The 27717-nt window shown below is 36.9% G+C and overlaps 1 protein-coding gene across 1 annotated transcript; it reads right to left on the bottom strand.

Moving 5' to 3' along the window:
* Positions 1-1576: 1576 nt before the first annotated feature.
* Positions 1577-27717, bottom strand: LOC103037008 (5'-nucleotidase domain-containing protein 2). The gene is made up of 14 exons (XM_049485922.1): positions 27283-27717; positions 20290-20474; positions 18496-18570; positions 16125-16180; positions 15950-16043; positions 13855-13983; positions 9761-9821; positions 8610-8712; positions 8189-8287; positions 6798-6879; positions 6571-6657; positions 6052-6192; positions 5860-5924; positions 1577-5260 (listed from the first exon to the last, which is right to left on the bottom strand). The coding sequence occupies exons 1-14, from the start codon at positions 27638-27640 to the stop codon at positions 4999-5001; spliced, it is 1797 nt and encodes a 598-aa protein (XP_049341879.1). The 5' UTR covers positions 27641-27717; the 3' UTR covers positions 1577-4998.

Below are 27717 nucleotides of genomic sequence, written 5' to 3'. Positions count from 1 at the left end.
CAGAGGCGGTTCTTTAATTAGGCAAACCTAACCCATTTGCCTAGGGCCTTGACCAAATCTGTCCTCCATAGGGGCCCCCAAATCTGACCTCCATAGGGGCCCCCAAATCTGACCATCCCAGCTACAGTAAATACACCAAAAACAATGTTAATTTGTTACTTATGTAAAGTAAAGAAAAAACATATTTCTATTAAAAAAACAACAGAAATATCAGTAGAATACCGAATTAATGTCTAAATACTAATTGTCCAAACACACATACCCCCCTCCATTGCTTGCACTGAACTAGTCCATAATATGATGACGTAGCAATGAGCGACACGACGTGTTTCCTCTAATTACATCCACGCCAAAGCAAACACTGGTAATTTACACTGATAGTAAATAAACACAAGAGTGTTACTGACCAAAATAAACGCTTTTTAGGAGAGATATAAGTTATGTGTAAATATTTATAAGACAATACCTGACAAAATCTGTTTTAATGACGTTAATAAACATCACTGTGACAGCGCTAGTCCCAGTTTCACCGCAGAAAAGGACGAGGACGTGAATCACTTATCTAACCAGCCTTTACTGATTTCTGCCCCCAATAACCCTTTCAATAACCTCCAATAGCCTTTAATAGTCTTCAGTAGCCTTCAACAGTCTAACCTTGCAGCCGTGGTGTGTCCACTAAACTCCGTAGTTATAAACATCATGAGGTTAGCAGCGCGCTAACTGACCTGTTTTTAATGTAATCCGAGCAGTGACTCCGTGACGGCTGCTCTAAACTGCTGCTGTTAGCTGCTTGGGCTGAAAGATGAACTGTAGAGAGCTGTATTCTCCGGTTAGTGGGGTTAAAACCGTTATTTTCTACACAGATGATCCTAAGAAAACTGTAAAAAAAAAAAAAAAAAAAAACACTCTCCAGACTGGCTCAGCTGAGCCCTGTAGCCCTTGGCTGGGCTGTAGCTCTGACCGAGTAAAGACAGCGGGGCTTGTGCTGCTGCTGCAGCTCCAGCTAGTGGTTGGATGAGGAACTGCAGCTTCCTGTAAGCGAACAGTTTTACCGGTCACACTCATCCCTAAACTCCTGAATCAGATCGGCTAAAATCAGAAGAATATCTGCCGATCGCCGATACCGTATTTTGGCTGAAAATCGGACAATACAGATACACTACCGATCGATCATTCCATCTCCAGTTATTTGGTTTATGTGTGTGTTTCAAGAATGAGGGCCCCTTGTTTATATTTTGCCTAGGGCCCCAAAATGGCTAGATCCACCCCTGAGTGCTCAACAAAATACTGGAAATCTAAGGTTACTGAAAATAAGAGAGAAATCTGTGTAGATTAACATCCAGTGCTCGTTGACTTTTTTTTTAAGAATAACAGTTTTGTTTACTCAGCGCTTCCCCATTAGAAAGGAAACATGGCGACACCCATACTCACTTCAATGTGGACATTCTTATTTGTGTCGCTTAATATGCCTTATATTCAGGTCCGTAAATTAGACAACGCAGACCAGACTTGTACATACTTATTTGTACGTTTTTGTAATAACAAGTTATTACCATATGGACAGGACAAAGAAAAATTTAAATATTTATATTTTATTTTATTAAAATTAGTACATTTGTAAATTACATACATTATATTGGTTGCATCTATCATTGATTGCAGCAAAGTAACCATTGTATTCACTACTGTTTGTGAGGTCTGTAGTAGTTGGCATCAGTGGAACAAAATCAGTCTGTTGTTAAAAAAAGTAACAATAAAAAGATAACCATCTAAAAACAGAAAACAAAGTGAACTGATTCTATAGTTGTACTGACAATTATGTTAATTAATGTCAAATACAGTCCAACAAGTTTTATACAATTTAAGCAATCTGAGTCTTGATCATCTTTATTTAATTCACAAACTCACTATGCGTACCTTCGGCACCATAAGTGCAACTATTATCTTGTGCGTGACAGCATTACACTAAAACATACACTCAACAGCTTACAAAACAAGAGACATCACCACTAATATCTAAAACCAATACCTTTTTTTTAAGTGCAAGAATAATTAGTGCACAACTTTGGTAACATCTATTTAGACCTATTCATTTACATAACTGTGGCTGGTGGTTGATTATTCATACTGTACTTCACTAAGCCATGAAGCTAAAATATAACAACAGTGTACAAAAGAAGACTATAAGAAGAATTGTAAAGACTTAAATGTTTTAAAATTCTATTTAATTTTTATTTAATAGAATAATCATGTTTGATTTTAAACGTATGGGCAAGCATTTGAGTAATGCTCCTGTTTTATGGTTAAGTTTTGCTTAGAGACAGAAGACAAAAACTCAAACTTTTGATGAAATTTTGCAAAAAACATAATTGCTTTTTTTAACATAAAGCCACAGAAGCGCTCCATCATTGGTTAGGTCATCAGGAGATACAGGTCAGTTTACCTACCAACTAAATATAGACAGAGGAATTAGTGATCACATGATTAGATTCCCAATAGGTGGGGCACATGGTTATAAAAAAAATCACTTTTTGGAGGTCGAGAGAATTTTGGTAAGATGTTAAAAATGGAAAATAGTGACAGCAGCTCAGGTTCAGGGTAAAGATTCACTAAATATTCAGAAACAGAAATAATTTATCCAAAAATGGCAGAAAAATATCTCTTGCCAATTTCATTTATGCAAACAAAAAAGCAGTTGACAACCAGCAAAAAAAAACAATGTTCAGTGTTCAGCAAAATGCTTAATTTTTCATTGCAGTGCATCACAAGTCCAGATCTCTTCCTACTGTTAGACTCAGTGCCAATATTTTCACAAGCTTTTTCCCCCTAGCTCTAGATGTTAATGCTTTATGTAAAAATAGTGACTCATTGTAACTATTTATGATAGGAAAGTGTTCCTTGCTGCATTAACTATTTTTATTTTATTTATTTTTTTACCAAATTTTGATATTTATGGCAAGAAGCTAAGGGCTAGCTCTAACAGTCATAGTCTCTACTGGTAGAAATACTGTAGTAGATACTTGAGCTACAGTATGGTTAACTTACCATATTTTTTGCCCTATAAGCTAATGCTTGGCTCGGGTAACAGCTAATGATACTGCTGGAGAACTAAACTGAAACTCCTGTATAACGCTGTACTTCAGCAGAGTGGATTTACTTCTCCTTACAACCTGACTGGTAAAATTCATACATAAGGTGCACCGGATTATAAGGCGCACTAAAGATATTTGGAAAAATTAAAGGATTTTAAGTGTGCCTTATAGTGCGAAAAATATGTTAGTAGTCCCTAGACGTTTTTTGAGCTTTAACAATGTGCAAAACAACCTACAGGATGACTGGACACCAGTCTATCACATAACTTTTACATCCAAATTAAAATGAACAAACATTTCCTCAAGTCCAACAACATACCAAGGAGTCCCATAAAGTGTCTAAAAGCCTAGTAGGCTATATATACAGTTAGGCCCATAAATATTTGGACAGTGACACTATCTTCATGATTTGGACTCTGCAAACAATCACACCGGATTTGAAATGAAAGCTTGAGATAAAGTTGCAGTGTAGACTTTCAGGTTTAATTCAAGGGGCTGAAAAAAAATATCATATGAAGTGTTCAGGAACTGCAATCATATATCTACAAAGCCTCCTCATTTTAGGGGCTCAGAAGTAATTGGACAAATGAACTTTACCATAAATTAAATGTTCATTATTAATAATTTAATGTTGAGAATCCTTTGCAGACGATGACTGCCTGAAGTCTGGAACTCAAGGATATTACCAAACTCTGGGCAGCTTGTTCGGGTATTGCTGGTTTGTGGGTTTTTTCCGCCTTTAGTTTTGTCTTAAGTGAATGAAATGCTGCTCAATCGGGTTCAGATCTGGTCATTGACATGACCATTGCAGAATATTCCAGTTCAGTGCCTTTAAAAACTCCTGGGTTGCTTTTGCAGTATGATTTGTATCATTGTCCATCTGTACTGTGAAGCATCATCCAATCAGCCTTACTGCATTTGGTTGGATCTGAGCAGAGAGTAAATCCCTGTACACTTCAGAATTTATCTTTCTGCTTCTGTCACATCCTTAATATACAACAGTGACTCAGTGACAATGGAAGCTATGCACGCCTATACCACCACCATGTTTAACAGAGGATGTGGTTAGCTGTGTATCCAACTTTTCCAAACCTGCTGCATACTTTTTCCTTTCCATCATTCTGGTACAGATTGATCTTAGTTTCCAAAGAATGATCTTATGTCCAAAGAAAGCTGTTCCAGAACTGGGCTGGCTTCTTTAGATGTTTTTTGATAAAGTCTAATCTGCCCTTTCTATTAATGATTTGCACCTTGTGGTGAACCTTTTGTATTAACTCTCATGAATCTTCTCTTTATGAAAGATACACCTACATCCTGCAGAGTGTTCTTTACTTGGGTGGATGTTGTGAAGGTTTTTTTTCTTCACCATGGAAAGGATTCTGTAAACATCCCCCACTGTTGTCTTCTTTGGAGGACCAGGGTTTTTTGAGTTCCTTAGTTCACCACTGCACTCTTTATTTTCACAAAAATGCACCTTTCTAATGAATTTCTTATTTTTTTCAGTCTAATGATGGTCTGTTTCACTTCCAAATGCAAATGTCACAACTGGAATCATATCCAGACCTTTTACCTGCCTAACTGATGATGGATTGAGGAGGAAATAGCTCATGCAGCCTATAAAACAGCTGGGTCATGCAGTCTGTAAAACAGCTTTTTAGATAATTTGTCCAATTACTTTAAAACTCCTGAAATGAGAATGCTTTGTGAAAAATGGATGTAATTCCTAAATGCTTTAAAGGATATTTTTATTTAACCCTTTTATGTAAACCTAAACGTCTACATTTTAGTTACATTAACTTTGTTTCGTTTAATTTCCAGTGTGCTGGCATGCACAGCCCAAATCATAAAACTGTGTCACTGTCCAAATGTTTATGGGTCTAACTGTATATCTCCTAAAAAAAAACTATTAGCGAATGTGTGCCATCTCCTCCAGGAAGGGGGTCTTCATGCAGCCAGTGCAGAGCTGGTCCATCCAGAGTGGGGCTTCGTGCTGCAGGGGCGTGCGGCGTGGGTAGAAGGTGTAGGAAAGGTCATAGTTCAGCAGGCAGCTGATAGAAGCCATGTAGAGGTCGGAGAAGCGGCAGAGGCGCCGGGAGAAGTAGGTGGGATTGTGGCACGTGCGGAAGATGCTGCCGAACTGTGGGTTGAAGAGGTTCTTGGTTCTGGCGCTAAATGAAGGGGAATATAATAGAGGACAGTGGCGGATATTAGATGGGTGGAAAGTAGGAAAAGTAGCATGATATAGACAAAAATGTGATAGTGTTGTTGGGAATCCCAATATTATTGTAAAGCATATAAGTTTAATCACCTCAGAGGTTTTGCCACAGTGCTTGTTTGCACAATTTTTTTTTCCTGTCTAAGAAGTAGTTTGGTGTGTGCTTTACTGTGGACCTCTACTTTGCTCTGCCTCCAGCCTAGTTAAGACATTATCATACAGCTCTATTGGACAGTAAAAGGTGTTTTGGATTAGTCCAAGGTCAGTAGTTATTCTCTCACTGTTTACTTTGCGTGTATTCGTTATAACACTACATTAAAGCTAACCATGTCATATGAAGGCTGTTCTTAATCCTGGTTAGGAGTTACTTACATTCTTCAAAAAGAGAGCTGTGTTACACCCGCCAAAGGGATTAAAATAATATAATGAGATTTGTAGCTTAAACTGTATACAATACTGGGTATTTTAGAATCAATATAATCTTTACTCAAGTGTATGTATTTTCTTAAATCTCTTCTATATTATAGTCTTTATTTCATTGGTGTCACTAACCGTAGTTCTTCTCGCTCTTTCAACCACTCCTGCAGAACCTCTCTGGAGCCGGGATCTCTATACATCTGAACAAAGGTGTACAAATATAGATAAGACTGGTAAGATAAAGGATTTGGCCAACACACAACATTGCATGAATTCCTACACCACAGTTTTGAGAAGAAATTTGTCACAGTGTGGTACTATCTTTACCTGCATGCGCTCCAGCAGTCCAGTGAGGGCCTGTAGCCAGGTGAGACTCTGAGCATATTGCTCTGTGTTCACCACCTTCGTCTCCAGCTCCAGTTCAGGAACGATGGCCCCTGTACGCCAGCCGTGACGCAGCATCAGGTCCTGCACACAGACATGCCTTCAGTTCCCACAGTAGTGCAGTAGAGGACTTAGCTTAGGTAGAGTATCCAGCTTAGGACTATTAGGCTATAGATCATCAGTAGGGCTTAAAATACTTTACTGTTAAAACATAACCCCATGTTAGTATTTAACTCTATAAGTTTTTTCTTAAAACTGGCACTGGCAGCCATACTGACAACTGACAACATAACACTGTGACAACAGCAGGTCAGCTGTATTTTATATTAAATGTTATATAAGATGCTTGAAAATTCATTTTTTCTGCTGTATCTGAAGGTATATTAACTTTAGTGTAAAAAGAAACATTTAATGATGTAAGAAAAACAAATGTGTGTGTGATTGTGTGTGTTGAAATTGTACCGCCAGGTCACTGTAGAGGTGGTCTCCAAAGTACAGCACCTTGGACCCTCTCCAGCCTGTTAGTCGGAGGAAATCAAAGAGATTTCCCTGCATAACATACAGAAAACAGTACTGGGTAATGTTGATCAAAGTTTGTCTTTATTATTAAGAACATAAAAAAGGCCACAATACAAGTATTAGTTAAAAAAGTTAAATATAATTAAAAAATGGGGATATAATGGACAAACCTGTTTGTAGACTTGACCCTTTTCTAAATTATTGATCTTATCCCACTGGAGGTCCCCTTGGCTGTCCAGGCGCCTGAATGGTCTATAAAAAAAGATATAGTTACAGGCTTTCTTTACAAAATTCATTCTGACTTTGGGTTAGTCAGGGATATAGTTTTATAAACCTTAAAATAGAATTACAACACTGCTTACTGTTTTCGCTATCTGTCAATAACCTCCACAATACAAAAACTATACAACCCAGAATGCATTACAATTATATTTCTAACAACAACTGGAAACCACCCTAAGTTTTGACTGGGCATGTTAAGACAAACATTAGAGATGGCCTGTGAGTAAGTCCTCAAAGAATGAGGATAAAACCTCAATCTTAAATAGCTTCTACTTGTCCAAGATACTGCTTAAATTTTAAAAGAAGAAAAAGCTAAGAAAATCTACCTGTACATTAACAAAACATTTCTACAGCAAACAGGTTGTGACAACCAAGATACTATGTGATGACTAGTTGGTGAGATGATGCTGGATTAATAGTCAATTTAATACGTTTATAACTGCTTTAAAAGCTTTTGAAAAAATAGGCCTGAAGTACTGAAATGTTTGTTATTTTTTATACTGAAATGTATTCTCATTTTCTTAATACAGAACAACATCAAACATTTTATAAACTATGTTTTTGATCAAATGCTCCATATGAGCCCATTCATTTTGGACTTGCTTGGGAGCGCCATCTAGTGTCTGAAAAACCCAGAACACTTCCCAGGTGGTTATTCTCCTCTTTATGTGTTATCTGGCATGTCTGCAGATCTATCAAAGATTATATTTTTCATTTTGGCCCAGTTGCCTCTTTAGTCACAGTGGGCTTCAATCAAACAAAACGTTTACATTAGTCTCATGGTGTGTTTTTAAAGAGCAGAACCCTTTCAGACCTGAGTTGTGATCCAGTAATAGGAAAATATAAGAATGTTGTTTTCTGTATGTAATGCACACAAAATAAGACACTAGTAATAAATCCAATTAACCAAAATGTTTTATTCCTAAGCCTATTCATATTCCTAATGATAAAAAGTGGACTTAATCACAGAATTAGTAAAAATTTGCTTGTATTATTGTATTATTTTGCCTTTTCTTGTTCAGTGCAGTGGGCGGGGCTAAGCTACTGTGTTATTGGCTGGTTTATGATGTTTTTCGATGGACAACAGATCTCAATTAGTGTTCTGTGCAACAAATCATTTGAAAAAAAGAAACTTTACGATGTACATTGTAATTGACGCTGGTTCTGAAATGGACATCTAAAAACTGAACAAATCCTGAAAAGAATCTGTGTAAGAAATTTCAGTTAAACCTTTTTAGATGATAATTAATAACAGTGGATTGATTCAGCAGGTACTCACTTGGCATCATTGAAAAAATGGGGCTTGTCTGCTTGAACGATGACGACATCAAAGAAATCTCTCCAGTCATTTCCGACCATGTATCTCATCCCCTTATCACTAGAAAACAAGACATAATATTTGTCAATAAGAAGAAGTGTAATATACTAAAATCCAACCTTAAAGCAAGGCCCTTATACTGTAGCCATGACACCTGATACAAATAAGTGAGCTGGTAAATGAGTGCATGTCTACGTAAAAATATAAATAAGTTTGTAAGTACCGGTATGTGATTGGCTGAGTATGAGTAACTGAGTGAGTGAGTGAGTGAGTGAGTGAGTGAGTGAGTGAGTGAGTGAATTAGTTACAAGTCAGTTTCATGAGGTGATTCTCATCTAAAATCTTTCCATCAGATGCCAGTGAACATTACAGTCCTACTCACACAAAGCTGAAAGGGCTGTTTGTGATGAGGAACAGCTTCTTCCCATGACTAACCAGCCGGTGAAGCACTGCATATGTCTCCTCTCCTCTGAGAATGTATTTTTCTGAAAGTAAAAGAAAACACATGAAATATGACAACATGCCCTCAAAATATGACAATATCAGCAAAAAACCCAACACTGCTAATACTGAAGGAAATCTTTGGTCAGCATAAATATGTTAACTGGAAACACACTATCCTTCATTTCCTTTAGCTAACATAAAAACTGCTGGGTAACAAAATGTTTTTAATAGGGTACAGAAGATTTAAGTGGAGTGGAAAAACGAAATAAAAAGACCTCACAAGAAAAAGGCCGAATCATATCATCTCCAAAGAGCGTATCTCATGACATAAAACCCAAATGAAAACCAGTTGCCTTCAGAGATGAATCATGTGGATGGATTTTCCACACTCCATTTAATCTGTCCAGAATTAATGTCTGTTATGTAAGGATTCTCTAAACAGCCGTGGCAGGTTAGCTGTCAAATACACAGGTTTTTAATGTTATAGAGGGTTATGTGACTTAAAAATCTTTCACAGTTGAATCTATTTTACACTTTTAAAAACAGTGCTTCAAGGGTTCTGTATATAGAAAAAATAATTTATGTGCTTAAGGTAATTCTCAAATTCCTCAGAGTAAAGCCTGTATATGTTTCTTTCTTGAGTCTTTTAAATGATTTTGTATAGCATTAAAAAATGCTGGTAAAAGTAAAATAAATATATAAATAAAAATATATAAAATATAGAATCTTTTAAAAAGAAGAGTTTTAAAAATACCTGTAACTCAGATCAATAGGAATTTTGGTGTTTACCCTGTGTCCAACACACCTGATCCAGCTAGTGAAAGTACCGTGCTCTTCATGACTTCATGAAGGTGTTGTGTAACAGAACAGAAATCTCTGAAGTTTGCAGAGCAAGAACAGGATGGGATGCAACCAGATGTCAACACTTTCATCACTAATAGTAATGTAACTAATTGCAGTATGGGTGAAATGGTGTGTTGTATTAACAAACTCCAACCAACAGTCATTTTAGGGGAGTGTGGTCCACATTAGTGTAGTGTGGCCCACCTTACTTTGGCCAAATAGAATAAAGCTCAAGAGAAACCTTACCCAGATCTTCCATAATCCACTTGTACATGTAGCCTTTAATGTGCACCATGCCAATCGCTTCCTGTGAAGAACAAAAAAAAAGAGGCAAGAGAGTGCAAGTATTTTCTAAGGAGAACATAGTAAGAATAAACAACTGCAATACAATATTCTGAACACCGGCTATGTTTAGTTGTTGGGCAGTGCATGTCTTTTGGTTTAGTTAATGTGAGGGGGAGTGAACGCTTCTGTACTGTTACTTGTATGGCTATGTATAACAATAAACATAAACATAAAAAACAACATCTGAAGCCACCACTCATCCAGCACCTCTGCTGGCTGGTTGAAGTATGTAGTACGGAGGTGTAGATCCGCTTGTATCCATATGACACATAAAACATCACATTTTCTATTTAGTTTTAAAAGTTTATTTGCTGAAGGTATGAATGAGGATTTTACAATAAAATAATTTCTTTAGGGAATTTGGGAAGTTGGGAGTCTGTATTGTCAGTTTGGTTGTAATTTTCCTCTGTGTGTGATCTTGAACAAAAGTCTTTTCATTATAAAATTGATGTCTAACTGTGTTTGTAAATTTCAGGACTTTTAGGTGGAAATGATTCTCCTCTGGAATTGAGCTGTCAGCCTCTCATTGGCTGATTATGTGACATTCGATTCTTGGAGTGTTTTCATTGGTTGTTTTGTAATTATGTGTTTTTTAAAAGCTGGAATGTTTTTAACTTTTGTCTTTTAACCCTGATGAAGGCCTGATTGCAAAAATGCATTGGTTATTTTGTATCTCTAATAAATCGGAAATTCTCCAGTCAACAAGTGCTGCTGGTTTTTACTATTTGTTTAAAATAACAGAAAAAAGCTCAGTTGCTATGTGTGAAAAGCTGAAAGAGCTCACTGAGTGATTGGTAAAGTCTTGTAAGCTCCATATCTGGCAGGTTTATCCATTCTCTTGTCAATAATTTTTTTTTTTTGTGCTTTCGCTATAAATCAACACAAGAAATTTGTGTCGCTCATTTCTTACACGACATTCATTTTAAAAGAAATCTCAAGCATGGCATCAAATCTGTTCCAATGTGAGATTTTTTGACAAAGCGAGAGAGACATTTGGCGGGTTCTTCCTGGTGAAGACCACTAAAAGATTCTCGATCATGCAAATGAAATAATCGGATGGCTCTGTAAGTTGTGTAGTGGTAACCGGGCATTAGGAATTGCAGTCATAACGTGCAGGCCCAGTAGGCCTTCTCTTTGACATGTAGAGCCTTGATAAGACCTTTAAAAGAAGCTAATGTTTTGTGAAAGCTCTAATTTGGCAGAAAACCAGTTGGAACTGTAAGTTACCCCAGGAATTCCTGTTCTTACTGAGACAGGCTGTTACAATCACGCAGCCTAATTAGGACTGCAGCCCAGTATGCTTATTTACTACTGCTTAATTGTTTACTAGACCAAGCAGTGCCTGGCTCCAGTCACGCTGGCACCTAGATGCATACATTCAAGGAACATTCTTTAACTACTCCTGATGCTACTTTCACGAGCTGCTCCTAAATCATGAATTCAGACTAGGACCCAAAGTTCTGGCTTATGTGAGTTTTTAACCTTTTAATATTTATCAATACTCTCCTTCCATACAAAATCTTTTTTCAGCTTTCTCTCATGGAGCATCAACATGGTCTGCTCTTCTCTCAATTCAGTTCCAAACAGTGCACAGATAACACCTCGGCTTCCCTCTCAGAAAAAAAAGCAGATCCGCTCTCTGTGGACCATGAACCATCAGTGTAACCAGAGAACAGTCATGCTGAGCTCAAGGATCTCTTTACCACCACAGTGTAATGAGAAAAAGCCTTTGTTTGAAGTGCATCTGCAAGACACCCATCTCCTCGCTGGAGTACCGGGAAACGTAAACCTGCAGCGCGTAAACCACTTACACTTACGAAATGACCCCTGCTCGGGACAGAACACTCGATATCCAACTCACAGAAACCAGAGCTCTGGATGCACGCTGAGTGACAAGCGGGGATCTCACCACCTAAAAAGTGCTCTAAGGGCTGGTCAGATATCTCGTAAAACCCACAAGTAGAAATCATGGCGACGGTTCAGGTTAACAGACTTTAAAGTTTATGGACTGAATGTCACATAAAGAAGGGTTTTAATATTCTACAAAAACAACAGGAAATTCCACAGGTTTTTCAGAATTTCAGAAAAAGATATTTTATAATTATAATGTAACAGAACATTCAGAGTAAAAATTATTTTTTTCTACCATCTATGGGATGGTATCTGGATAGGTGTTTTTAAAGTCTAATTCTCTTTGTCTGTCTTAAAATATAGCACTAAAATATTGAGAAAATGTCTTTAAATGTTTGAACAGTACAAATATTGTGTTAAAAATATTGTAAAAATGTCTGTAAATATCATGGGAATATTTTTTTACCACATACCCCCCATTATTTTCTTTTCTATTCAAACTTTCTATTCTAATTTTCATCTGTTCAATAAAAATAAAGATTTTTTAAAATTCTTGTCATATTTGCAACCAGAGTATGTGCTGTAGAGACCAGGGTATTACATTAGTTGGACGATCCATTAAAATGCATTATAGATACTCACCTAACATTCAACTAAATGTCTATTAAATGCAACTGAAATATCAGCTAAACAGAAACGGAATTTAACCCTAAAACTTACCTGTATGTTAAACTAAACCTTCAATTAACCCAAAAACCTAATCCTCTCCTTAACAGTTAATCTTAAATCTTGAAGAGTAAGTTTAGGGTAAAATGTTAAGGTTTTGTTTAGGGTTACATTCCATAGATAATTATTTATATTTGCAGTTTAGTTGCATTTAATGGACATTATGTGAAATGTCACTTGAGCATCTATGGTGCATCAACAAGAAGTGAGTACTAGCAACTCATTTTGTACCATGATTGAGTTCACAGAGTATCTTGAAAGACCAAATTACTGTACGAGAGTCCAGCGAGTTGAACTACACTAATGTTAGCTGACTGGCTAACAAACAATTTTACAGTAACATCAGATTTCTGGGCTATGTTAATGCTACGATAGCGCAACACCACATAATAACTATTAGTATGATTAACTGCCTAGTTGCTCAAAAGCTTGAATGTAATGAATACAAACTTCTTTAATAAGTGTACAATATAGCAGAATAAAGATTTAAAAATGGATTTAAAAGTATCAATATTAGCATAGCAACATTTTAAACTAGGGAAGCACGATTATATCACAGTTATATCCTATTTTTATTTTTTTTTTTTAGAATCATCAGCATATGACCAATATGTCAAACCAATATTTGCTGACGTTATTGAATGTCGAAATAGAATCAAAGGACGTTGGCTGCACTAATACAATTGGCCGATACTTGCAACACTACTTTTTAAATGTATTCATTTAGGACAGTTTTAATTTATTTTTATTAGTCTTAAAGGCATACAGGGGTCTCCAGTCTCTCCATAAGATATAAACGTGTATATTGACAACGGCAGATATGTACATGTGTAACATCAGATATCGGCATTGGCTCATACTTCTCACATTGGGGCATATTTAATTAATGCTATAGCGTATTTACATGCCACATTTTCTAGTTTCATATTTCTAGAAACATATTACTTTAAAGCATAGTGGCCAACTTTTATCATCTTAAAGATAAAAAAATGTAATCAAAATGGAAAGTATTTTTCTTTTCATTTATTCCGTCTCTTTTGTGTATATTGTTTTAAATTCATCTATCATCTATTAATTGATCATTTAAATTTAAATTCTATCTAAACAAGTGCTTAATGTAAATTAAGTGAATAATTAAATGTCAATAATAACACAAAACATCAAAAAACAAAATACTGTATGTTCAAAGAATCTAAAGTCACTCAGATTAGAAAGTTATATTACAAATTTGATTAATAATGACACACCATACTGTCAATCTTAACCATTATGGATACTGACACACAATCTGACACAAGCAAAGACATGGTTCATAAAACCTTATGAACTTGGATCTTCACTGTAAGTTTCCAGCTCTGATGTTGAGTATAAAACATAGCTGTTCATTTATTCTACTGAAAAGTTCTGTCCACACTTACCGAGACGTCTCTGTACAGGTGCACAGGCTCGTACTCGATGTCATTAGAGATGAAGTAGTCGTTTGCAACAGCCAGAAGGGTCATCTCAGGAAGAGAGAAGACGTCCATGAACTGTTTAACATTTGGACCCTGAAGAAATAAAGTAACACAGGTTTACCAAGTCAGTAGACATGGGTTCTTCTAAGTCCCGGCCCACTTTCTGAAAATCGGAATAATTGTTGCTCTGAAAGCAGGGAAAGGGTATAGGCTAATAACAGTGATGCTCTGCCCACCCCTCCCCAGACACGAAGCTCACTCAGGTTGCCAAGTTGAGGAGGTTGAATCTAGACAATCCAGTGCAAGACGAGTTCAGTAACTTCTACCGTGGCAAGCGACGACGAGTCACACTCTGTAAGTTAATCAGCTAATAAAAATGTTTGGAGTGTTTTTATTGTTTGCAACCAACAATAATCATCCTGTCTTACTGCAGGCAGGGATGCATGCTATGAAAAACAGGAAAGAGGCAAGGGAGAATGTCTCTTCAGGGGTCTTTTATAAGCGTGGAAAGAATTTGAGCACAGGACACAATCTGCTGGATTAGTAGTGGGACGTCTCCACACTTTGACTAGAAAATCACATTGTCTGACTTGAAAAACACCGACATTAAGTCCATGTAATCAACCGCAAACCTGCCAGCGGTCCATTCACATCTAATCCCAAATCAAAGTACTGTTTCTAAAATGCTGTTTGCATGCCATCAGGGCATGAACTCTTGCTGATATAATGAATTGGGAAAGACAGATAAAAATAACCTGGCAGCAGTCCAACGCCTGGCACTACATCTGCAGTTGCGAAAACTGTACTTGAACATTAGGTCTGCCACAATAACTGATTTTAAATAAACAATATATTGTCCCAAAAATGATTAGGATAAACCACACTACTGTCATATTTAAATACATTTATATAATTTCTATAATAATAGTGTTATTTTGTGATACTTAATATGTCACAAGCCAATTCTCTATCATATCTCCGTGCTACTGAAGTGGATAAAATACTAAATAATCAAATACCAGGAATTATGTATTTATTAGGTGTCCGTTTCTCAGAATTTTACAACCAATATGAAACAATGTACAACAGCTCAGCTTGCTTGTGTCTCTTGAACACACATAAACTGACTGCTTCTCTTCCAGTGGTGTAAAATAGCCTCAAACTTGCATTGTGTAGGTAGAACACAACTATGCAACACTTCTTTTCAGAATGTGTAACATAAGCTTACAGAAAAACATACATATAATGCAAAACTGTATGCATAAATATTTATATTAATGCCACATATTGATAATTAAGCAATAATACACGGGAGGCAGTGCTACGGTACTCAGCCTGCGGCCTCGTGCCTACGACCCCAGCACAGCAGTGCCAATATTACACATTAAAATACGAACCTCAAGTGTATTTTTGCAATTATCCCACAGATACATTATCGCTGTTTATTAAAAGATTTTGAGTTAAAGAGGCCAATAAAATACGATCTGTTTGGTTGTAAACATTTTGCGACTGTTTGGCTGGTAAGCGCTGCATCGTTGCTAGGTTACCTGTATGTGTCAGAGTAATTACAGAGCATTAGCGGCTGATAATGGCACTCTTAGAACGCCTCTCAAGCAACCACACTGCAGGGTCAGAACTAACTGTGGTATAACAGATCACAAACAACATGATATATTGCCATATTGATATTTAAGATCAAGATATTAAACATTTCTGAGATCACAAAAATTTGTTTATTTGTATATTGCAGCTGTCATGTAAAAACGCCAAAATTGTAATGGTATAGAAGAGCAAGAAAGCCTTTTATTTCAAGTAATTTCTGAACATTTCTACTGTTCTATGTATCATGACATTTCGAAAACCAAACCTAAAGGACACCTACTCAGACTGCTTTTAAAATGATGCAAAACACAGGACTGCCAATATTCACAGATGTTGGGTCTAGTCTTAATCCGTTCCACATTATTCATCTCTCCAGGATAAGAGTTAGAGACCACCGCTCTACATCAGTAGACACTGAAACTGATGAATAATAGTAAATACTACAGTATGTACTGACCTTTCCATAGAAGCCGCTGACTTGGTTCAGGGGCACGTGGTGAGTTCCCTCATACAGCTTTAGCACCTCCTCATCTGGCACTGCATTCAAACCCCTGTAGTAACGATTTCACAGTGAAGTAAAAGCTTAAAGCTGCTTATGAGGGTGCACACGTTACAAAGGACTCAGCACTCACCTGTACACTGTCCCCAGCTGAATGTAGTGGAAGGCATCGATCTTCATCAGAAGTCCCTGTTGAGCACAGCAAAAGTAGAACATGTGCTACAAATCACTTTTTGTACTCTTTGAATTTTGTGACCACTGATGTTGCAACTATTACTACTACTACCACCTCTAGTGCTACAATACTGTTACTACTGCCACCTCCACTACAGACTCTACTACTACTACTTCCTCCACAACTACAAGTGATACTACTGCCATCACGACTAGGCCTGTCAGGATAACAATATTTTCAGGACGATATATTGTCCCAGAAATGATTGCGATAAACGACACTTTCGTCATTTTAAAGGGGCACTATATAAAATGTTTTTTTTTCCTGCTTCTGTGCCACAGTAATAAAATACTAGCATAATAATACTATTATCATTTTACAGTGAAACTAACGTTTTATAATAAGAACAGACACTGGGCTTCCAATATAAAAAAAATATTTTAATATGCTAAATAAAAAAGTACAACCACCCTGGGACTCTTCTGGTTCTGAGAAAACTGCACTAAATATTAAACAGACCTTTTAAAAACAAGTAAGTCAAGTAACAACAAATAGATTAAAGTAACATTTACATGAATTCAACTTTTGATTTTTTTTTCTGAATATATATGTATATGCTATAAAACACAAATTAGCTAAAAAAAACACAAGGCAGAGCTCTTGCTATTAATGTATTTTTAATGTAACTGTCAGACAAAGTCCGAGCATGAAACAACAGCATGTTCACTGTGTGGGGCTTGAGGCAGGATCTCTCTTGGGTAAAAAATCATATTCAGTATTCAGCTCAGACAATTTGGCTGAATGATTGTGCTTTAAATGAGATCTCAGGTTAGTGGTTTTTGTTGCCACTGTTTTGAAAGAAAGTTGACATACCAGCTCATTTGCGCTGATGGTTCTCCTCGCTCATTTGGCTTAAAGCCAAAATACTCAAACACCGTCGCTGTGGAACTTTAAAACATTTTTTTCTGTTTAATAGCTTTAAATTCATCAGACGATTGCTGAGCTCAGGAAAAAAACAGTACATAATTGGGCATGTAATTTCCTCAGAGGATGACAGAGCAAAAGATGGAAAGGGCTGATCCAAATGGGAATAAAATCACAGAGGAGCTTCTCTTAACAAGATAATTACCCCAAGACCCAATTTAAAATTAATCCTGGCTAAACAGGGCTTACGGGTGAATAAAAAAGCAGTACAGATTGTCAATATCCAAAAAAAAAAAAAAAAAAGATCTGTGTTGTTTTTTTGTTTATCACATCACGCATAGCTGCTGTTAAATTTCATGATAAATGGAAAAATTGAAATTATTTTCCTACAAAAGTTATTCGTTTGGAGATATATTTTATATCCCATTATATTTAACTTTAGTAAAATATCTTTACTAAAGTTTTCGACTTAAGATATGATTTAAACACTGCACAATATGTATCCCATAGTACACCAGCATGTTTCAGCTTCAACATGCAAAAAAGTTATGGTAGCTCTTTTTAAATCACATAAGCTTCTTACTGAAGGAGAAAATCTGTATGACCTGATGCAACTTTGATTGTGTTACACACGAGAGTGAGCGGAGAACGCCCTTGTGCCCTAAAGCTTAAATCAGAATCAGGATCCATCATTCCAGATGTAATCTCTAGAGACACATTTCCAAGAAAGCCTAGTATTTTTCTTCTTGTACTTATGGACCAATTTTATTGTGCTCTTTTAATGCATAGGGATAGTCCAGACCATAGACTGTGTATAACTGGACAGAGCATCGTCTCTCAAAAGTGAAGCCACTACAGGTGGGGCGCCCCCTGCTTTTTGGTTGCAGAAAGCTGTGTAACCCCACCCATCCCCATAGGTTTCAATGGCAAAACAGACAACTTTCAATCACGTTTTTTTCTAATAAACTATAATTCTACCCCCTTTATTTAAATGCAACAGCTAGTGTAACCTCTGCTTATATTGCAATTTTTTTTATCCCCACAGAATTCGTTTATTCAGCTCTATTCAAAAAGTTGTGGTTATTGTAAAAGGGCTGAGTTACACCTAGTCGTGGTGGGACCAATGACTGTATGGGTGGGACCAATAACAGAACAGAACCGTCAGCAGAACCTGCATCAGGGGCGGGTTTATTCAAATGAGAAGGCTGTCTCTCCACAGGCTTTCTCCCTCCTCTGGTCTCTACTCCGCAGAATCGGGTATCAGGATCGCCAACATGGCGGAAGATTTTGGCTTCTTTTTTATTAAATGAATGGGAACAGCGACACGGCGTCCATCTTTTTTACAGTCTTTGATCCAGACTGATAGCAATAAATCTGAGGGTTTTTAAATAATTAATAATCTTACCTTTTGGATGTCGTAGTGAAGGCCCCGTGCAGCAAAGTTAGGGATGTAGTCGTACTTTTTGATGCCTTGTGGGTACTAAAAATATAATAAAAAAATCAGAAACAAGTAAAAACAGATGTACGGTAAAATAATAGCACCGTTAGTGTTTTTTGCAATATAACTCACCCAGTGGGAAACTACTTTTTAAAACCTACTCATGAAATGTTAGCACAACATGAAGGACAACAGGAAAATTGTATTTTGCAAAAATAATTAAATGAACAAAAATGGTTTATTATGGTGATTATCAAAATACTGTGCCTTTCGGGCATCACATTGTTAAAAAAAATACTTCCTAAGCACTTCCTAAGATTTTTTTGTTAAACTGAAAGCAGTAGTATTACTGGGTTTGGAAGGAACTTGGAAGGAACAAACTCATTAAACAATGAAATCAGTTTCCTAAAACTACTGTGCCAGCAGCATATACTCAAAAACACAACATTTCACACAGCAGTTTATTTGTATTACCCTGCATTAAAAGTACTCTTCCAATAAAACATTTTTACCAGAGATGTTTCTACATTTACAAATCACCCAAAACTTACACATAGTTGCTAAATAATTTTTAATTAAGTTTTATTTTTACTTTTTATTCCCTGCGTGGACCATTTAAAATAATAATAATAATAAAAATAATGAATATTTAATGAAAACGTGGTTGACCTAGAGTTGCAAACACTTATTCATGGTGACCTTGTTCTGTATCAAAGATACATTTTATCTCAAAATTATCTAAAAATATTTTAATTACTTTGATATTTTACCATGACAGGATTTAACTTAAGTATTAAGTATGAATATAATATGATAAATATTATAGTATTTTCCGCACTACAAGGCACACTTAAAATCCTTTCATTTTCCCCAAAAATCGTCAGTGCACCTTTATAATCCAGTGTGTCTCATGTAAGAATTTTCCCAGTCAGGTTGTTAGGAGCAGTAAAACCACTCTACTGAAGTGCAGCGTTATACAGGAGTTTCAGTGAAGTTAATACAACAGAGCACAGAGGCTGGAGGACTATTAGCATTATCTGCTAACCGTGCTAAGCGCTGACTCTTTCACTATTCAGAGGTGAGTATTATCGGCCTGTAGCCTGCTGTCAACCCCGGCTAGCCGCTAATGCTAATACTGAGGAATTTGAGAATCTAAGCTTACTGTAAATAAACAGAAGTGCTTCACACACCCAAATAAATAGTTTTAAGAGAGAAATCTGTGTAGATTACATTCTGTGCTCAATTGACTGAAAAAGTGTTTTTGTTTTTACTTAGCTTAGCTTTACAGGTCTAGTGTCGCATAATGAGCCTTATAATCCAGTGCACCTTATAATAAAAATAGACCAGAAAATGTACATTCATTGATTGTGCATTTTATAATCCGGTATGCTTTATAGTGCAAAAACTATGATAAGTGAAATTTATATTATTTGTTTAACATGCAGCATGTATGTATGGGAAAACACTATGAAGGCTGTAATGTCACTGATTTCACAAATTACTAGGTGGTTTATGCCAAGATGACAGGGTGGACAGGGAGTTCTTGGACACACTTTAATAGCTTGATACTAAAAATAAATGAATACCTAAAAATGCCTAGTTATTTTTTTTGAAGTGAAAGTTCTATATTTGTGTTAATGTGTTAATTCAGAGTTAATAGTGGAAAAATGTGCTGTTACACAGTAATTGTGTGAAATGTAAACTAATTCGCTGCAGACACAAAAGGCACATTGTATTTGTGTTGACCGAAGAGTGCTTCACCTTAAAGTGTTCGATGAGGAAGTCTCGGGCTGTGGTGTAGATCATGGCATCCAGAGCGTTGGAGTACAGGGCGAGTGTATAGTCATAGTCAAAGCCATAGATGTCCACCTCTGAAAGACTGACCTCGTTATTGGCATAAATGGTGGAGGAATTAAGCAGGTTACACACTCCAGGAGGAATCAGGTCTAAACAGAGAGGAGCAGATTAAACACCAATGATTTTTTAAAATCAGAACAAAATGGATCCAGATACTCAGCACCTTCCAAATTACAGCTGGTAGCTAATTTAGTGGATTTGGCAACTTGTATCTTACTAGTATGAACCCAAGATATCAAACAATATGTCATGTTTTGAACTTCAACTCATTTGTTATTAAAACACAATTGTTTTCAGGTCTGCAACATTTCAACAAAGTTAGGACACTGGCAATTGAAGGCTAGTAATGAGATAAAAAAATACACTAAAAATGTAAACAGGTAATCAGAATCATATTTGCAGAAATTTCAGTGTGCAAGGAGCAAAGGCACAAACCTAAGCCGAAGGCTCTGGAAGAAAGACAAAAAGGACCATTCAGATTGTTATCAGCAAAAGCTAGATTCTGTTATGGTATGGGGATGTGTGTATTGGCAGTATGAATGCAGAAAATAATATAGACATTTTAGAGCAACATATGTTACCATGTTTTCAAATGGTCAAAAGCTAGAGGAGATATTCTGAAAGCTGTGGTGATTTCACTGTTTTTAGAATACACTTTGCATCAGATAGCCAAAGTGCTGTAGTGCCAGAGGCTGAAATGTACTGAAATACAACAAACTGTGCACTACAGGGTCTAAGTGGAACTGTTTGGTACACCAGCTCAGAGGAAAGCACTCCAGAGGCTTATCAACAGCAATCAAAACATCCTCAGATGCCCTCTGCCCACACTGGAAGAACTACACAGCTCCTGCTAGTGCTGTGCGATATGACGATAAATTTCGTCCCTATCGTTTCTACAGTCATTTTATCAATTATTCATGCAAATATATAAAGTAGGCTATGAGGAATGTATTGGTGTGGTCACTTTGCATAAACTCGGTTTATAAAAGTGATAATAAAGTAATCTTCGCCAAAAAGCTTCATATTGTGGTTTTGTGACATGCCGCTACTTTACATTATTTGAAAGCTGAACAATGGAGACGCATTGTTCTTTTGAAAACTGCATCTACCTCATCTCTTTTCATTTTATTCAAACATATTGCTGCAATAAAAGGTAGTAATTCTCATTTGTGAATGCTTGGTTTAATGTAACTTTGAAATAAAGTTGGAAAAAAGTAAGCAATTATATTATTTTGTCATATCTTTCGAAGAATAACTGAAAACATACTTAAATGTGATATATCATGATATATATCGTTATCGTGATATATAAAAAAATCCATATCGTGATATAAGATTTTTCCCATATCGCCCAGCACTAGCTCCTGCTGTCTCAAACAAAGCCCACCATGATATAAAGGGCATCTATCATCTTGGTGATAATTTATATTAAAACAGAAGGTGCAGATTAATTAATGCAAAGACAAAAAGACTCAAACACAGCAACATATGCAACTGCAATAACAACCCTAGAATAAAGTGCTACAGGTAAAATAAAATGATGCAATAAACGTGTGCATGCTATTAAGTGTATGTATGTACTGACCTTAATGACTGTGTATGACTGTGTGTTTTTAGGTATGTTGAAATGTTGTTACATAAATTATAATGATGAACTGACTGACAATGACAAAAAAGACCTATTCTGTTCTTTAACATATGCCACTATGTTAGCCCTATTAGGAAACTACCAATGAAACACTGGCCGTAATTCAATATAAATGTGTATATAAATAAACTGAGGTGTACCCTATCCTGTACTTTACCCTCAAAGTCAACAGTTAATTTCAAAAATAACATGCTGGATTACAGCAAAAACAACAAATGTGGCACACCTCCGATCCACACTGTAGTCTCCAATAGGAATAAAATCTAAAATCTTGCTGCGTATCTGCAGTTCAAACTAAGTTTTCTGCCAGGTCAGTGACAAGCCACATGTTAAAATAATGTTAAAGGGCAGGAAAGGAGCCAAAACAGCCTGCTTGATTGGACGTGGCCATGCCTGCAGTGAATATACAGCTCTGGAAATAATAAGAGACCACTTATAAATGATGAGTTTGATTTTACCAAATTGAAAACCTCTGGTATATAATTAAGAGAAAGAGGGATGATCACAAGCCATCAAACCAAACTGAACTGCTTAAATTTTTGCACCAGGAGTGGCATAAAGTTATCCAAAAGCAGTGTGTAAGACTGGTGGAGGGGAACATGCCAAGATGCATGAACACTGTGGTTAAAAAACAGACAGGGTTATTCCACCAAATATGGATTTCTATACTCTTAATATAAACTCTGCATCTTTGTTTTTTCAGCCATTTCTTATTTTCTACAAAGAAATGCTCTATATGACCATTTTTATTTGGAATTTGGAAGAATTGTTGTCTGTAATTTACAGAATAAAACAACAAATTCAGAAACTGAAGTGGTCTCTTATTTTTTTCCAGAGCTGTATATAGCAAAAATATAATTTTAAACTAAATATAGCTGATAGAAGGTCAGTGCTGGGAGATGCAGACATTCACTGCATGCACACTTCACTGGTACGAATAATAAACATGCTCTGATTGTGAAGTGTTGCTTTCTGTCCGTTCTCCCTGAGCAATCATAACAGCAGCAGCTCAGTAAACAGAGCTAGATTAAAAAAAGGTCACCGGCTGTTGCCTAATCTGTTGCCGGACTCTGGGACAGGACCAAGAGATGAAAAGTGGGACAGTGAACTCAGAAAACAATATTAAAACAGCTAAAATATATGATGTATAATATCATATAATAACACATTAAATTAACATATATTATGTTTTTAAACTTTAAACTCTACTAGTTTATTTGACTTGTAACATTTAAACCTGTTTTAAATGCAGTTAAAACCTGTAGGAAAAACTAAATATGATAGAAAAATATATATGATTTAGTGTTTTTGTGAATTCAGAAGCTCTTTAATGACTTCTTTACAGTAGTTGTGATTGAGCTCTTTACCCATCTGCCTTCCAATAAACTGTTAACTGTTTCCAATAAAATCAGTTTAGATTGTCTTCATTTAATAAAATACTTTATTTTAGATCAGCAGTTCAGCATCAGTTCAGTATTTACTGTCATTTTAAATTATGGGCTGTGTCTATCTTAATAGTAAGTTACTACACTTAATATTACAGTACTAATAGTAATAAGACCAGCGGCGGATTTGGAAGTTCTGGGGCCCAAGCAATGCTTTTTTCCAGGGGCCCTGACCCAATGGATTCTTTTGTATAGCAAAATGCATTATTGACTCTGACAACCTACCCGTCTCAGTTACCTCATCCTCGTTAGGCTTTTAATTTCTTGCTGCTGCAAAGAAGCTTTCTCACCTAGCTTAACTTGCGTGTATGGTGTCTCTTCTGTGTCAAACAAAAAAGAAATAATGCATTTCAGGGTTTTTTTTTTTCGCTTCTTTTGCCAACCTTTTGGCCAGCAGGGGGCCCCTGATCTCTGGGGCCCCAAGCAATTGCCTGGTTTGCGTGGTGGTAAAATCCGCCTGAATAAGACATAAACAGCCACTGCTTTGTCAACATTAGTCACTGTTGCCATTTGTTTTACATTTTTTTGTATTCATAGTAGAAAGAAAATTAAACAATGTTTGGCATTAGATTGGCATTAGATTGGCAGATTCGCCATTGGCGCCCTGTGCTCTTCACAGATGAAAGCAGGTTCACACTGAGCACATGTGACAGAGTCTGGAGACGCCGTGGAGAATGTTCTGCTGCTGCAACACCCTCCAGCATCACCAGTTTGGCACTGGGTCAGTAATGGTGTGGGGAGGCATTTCTTTGGAGGGCCACACTGACCTCCATGTGCTCGCCAGACGTACCTGACTGCCGTTAGGTACCGGGATGAGATCCTCAGACCCATTGTGAGACCATATGCTGGTGCAGTGGGCCCTGGGTTCCTTCTGATGCAAGACAATGATAGACCTCATGTGGCTGACTTGTGTCAGCAGTTCCTGCATGACGAAGCCATTGATGCTATAGACTGACCTGCCAGTGTATATACGCCATTCCTAAAGCTTCAGCCTGGGTTTCTTTGGGTAGATTTTGAGGTTAATCAAATCAATAGGAACTTCAGTTTAGGATCAATATCCTGGTGTAGGAATCATCTGCCTTCTCAGATTCATCTCCATATTTATATTGCCACCCAGGATTTTCTGGTATTTGGCGGGATACATTCTTCCCTTTACCTGTGCAATATGTCACTTAAAGCAACACAACCCAGAGCAAGCCATGTTTCACTTGGCAAGGTGTTCTTATGAAGATCCTTTTTTCTCTAAATTTATCTATGCTAATAATAGCCAGTCCACAGCACTTCTGTTTTCAAAACTCATCTGGCTTGCATACACACTAAGAAAAGTAAGTACAGATTTGTACTTAAAAGAGTACAAAGCTTGTCGCTGGGGCTGTACCTTATATTGAGGTACAAAAAAGTACCTTTCAGTGAAAGTCCTTTTTTGTACCCATGGTTTTTGTGCCAGTAAAGATTATAAAGATTATAAACATTATCATCAACTAAATTTGGCTCAAAAACTTGATGATCCAAAATTGTCTGGCTTTCAAATTAAAAAATGTGCAATTTAAATATATATTGTTTATTAGTGCAGTGATGCAGAATACTGAATGTACCCTTTGGCTGGTTAAATGGTACAAATTTGTACTTATTGCTGTTAGAAATTACTTTGTACTTCAGAGGGAACAAATCTGACCCTGTAAAGACCAGTATTGTACCTTTGAAGGTACAATTATAAAGAGTGTACCTTTAAGTACAAAAAAGTACTCATATCGTACCTCTGTTTTTTAGAGTGTAGATTGTGTATAATATGTCAAAAACTGAGTTTTTTTTACTAAGTCACAAGTAAAGTGTATTTATTATGACTCATTCATGAACATTGTGTTTAGAGTGGTTTGTGGTAGTAATAAGAAAGTTATCAAGCTTTCTCTCAGAAGATTATGATGAATGGAATCTATAAGGGCTGGGCGATATGGATCAAAACTTATATCTTGATATTTTTGTCTGAATGGCGATATATATGTGATATATATCTCGATATTTTTTATGTTATAAGGCAATAACAAAAAGGCACATCTGAGATGAAGCTACACATTCCAAATTTTACACAGGCACAGGCATTCAGTGGCATTTGTATATTGGAGTGGCCTTGTAGTTCTAGAAACATTTTATATTGTTTATAGAGCACGCAATCTGAAAGAATGTAAAGTGTGCCACACTTTATTTAGAATGCATGTGATTGTACTGTGAGTTTCCTGCACTGCGAAGCTATCACTGTAAATGCTAGAAAAAATAATGCTGTTTAAAATAAACACTGTGGAAATTAAACACTCAATAGTTCTCCAGTCCGGCTCCACTTCAAAGAACATCACTTGGGTCCGGACTTGGACCGCAGTCGCCTATTAGTGACCCCTCGCTCTACAGAATACCTTACTCTGCTGCTCAGCTGACACTCTGAATCCAAACCATCTCCAAATAATTTGAACCTTTAGTTTTCTTTATGATAAACAACTTATCTCACGTGTTTGTCTGTCTTCGTGCTCTCACTGCCTGATATGTAAGTGGTGGGGGAGGTGGAGGAGGGTTCAGTGAGGGAGAGAGTTGAGATGAGGTGAAGCCATGCAGAGATGAATGTGGAGAACTGAGTGAGCTCACTTGAATGCAGTACAGTCTATATTGATATAAACAATATTGTCTCATCTTATATCTCGTATGATAATTTATTGATATTTTTTTACATTTCTATATTTCACCCAGCCCTTATACAGCTCCGTAAAAAAAATTAAGAGACCACTTCAGTTTCTGAATCAGTTTCTCTGATTTTGCCATTTATAGGTATATGTTTGAGTAAAATGAACATTGTTGTTTTATTCTATAAACTACGGACAACATTCTCCCAAATTCCAAATAAAAAATATTGTCATTTAGAGCCTTTATTTGCAGAAAATGAGAAATGGCTGAAAGAACAAAAAAGATGCAGAGCTTTCAGACCTCAAATAATGCAAAGAAAACAAGTTCATATTCATAAAGCTTTAAGAGTTCAGAAATCAATATTTGGTGCAATAATCACAATTTAATGCATCCTGACATGTTCTCCTCCACCAGTCTTATACACTGCTTTTGTATAACTTTATGCCACTACTGGTGCAAAGATTCAAGCAGTTAGGATTGGTTTGATGGCTTGATGATCATACATCTTCCTTTTGATTATATTCCAGAGGTTTTCAAATTGGTAAAGTCATAGAAACTTTGTATGTACATTTGTAAGTGGTCTCTATTTTTCCAGAGCTGTATATATAGACAGACAGATAGATGGTGTTTTCCATTACAACCGTTATAAACCTAAAACAAAATTTCAGAAACAATACATCTTACTAAAATTAAAATATGGTGGTGCTTATCTGATGGACTGCGGCTGCTTTAAGACTTGGACAACTTTCTGTAAGTGAATGAACCATGTATCTGCTCTCTACTAGTTTGTGACTTTAAAGTCCTGCAGCAGGACAATGATCCAAAGCTATCAATCCACCTCTGACCCTCTAGAACTAAATTCTAAAAATAGTTATAAACAAACATGACGGTGTGACATTTAAATAGCTTAATATTTGTATTATATTAGGTTAATGAAAAATTGGTTTAATTATTACTTAACTTAACTAGACTGCACTGCAGGCATGACTGAAACCCCAAACCTCCCTAAGAAAACAATTCTATATGTGTAATGATGTGCTCAGTCTAGAGAACATACTGGAAAATGTACTGTTACATGTTACAGGTGTTTGTATGAGTTCTCACTATAGAACACAGACACAGAGAGACCCGTACCGTGCACCAGCCGCTTCATCTCACTGTACCGAGCCCACAGGTAGGACTTCTGCTCCACCTTCAGCGCTGTGGAGGAGAAGGAGCGCCCGGACACGTTCAGCGCCTCCTCAGAGCGCGCTTTCCCCGCACGCTGGAGTCTGGAGGCCGCGGCGGGGTGTGTAGGAGGAGGAGGCAGGGCAGGTGGAGGGCAGCAGCTGCTGCCGCAGGCTTCGTCCCCGCAGCTCGGGTCTGCAGTGCAGGCGGAGCGGGGCGCTGCACTCCGGCTGGAGAAGGCTCCGTGTCTCCGGGCCAGCGGCGGAGTCCTGCTGCCGCCCTGCCACAGCGAGCGGCCGAGCCCCCCGACTCTCTGCAGAGACATTTTACAGTATTTCACATTATTACTGCCCTGCGGAACACCCTGAGAGCAGCCGCCGCTGCTGCTGCTGCAGAGTCACA

This window comes from Astyanax mexicanus, chromosome 12 (assembly GCF_023375975.1).
Source record: "Astyanax mexicanus isolate ESR-SI-001 chromosome 12, AstMex3_surface, whole genome shotgun sequence".
Classification (NCBI taxonomy): domain Eukaryota; kingdom Metazoa; phylum Chordata; class Actinopteri; order Characiformes; family Acestrorhamphidae; genus Astyanax; species Astyanax mexicanus.
The sequence above is the reverse complement of the archived record's forward strand: the minus strand, read 5'-3'. Positions and strand labels throughout refer to the sequence as shown.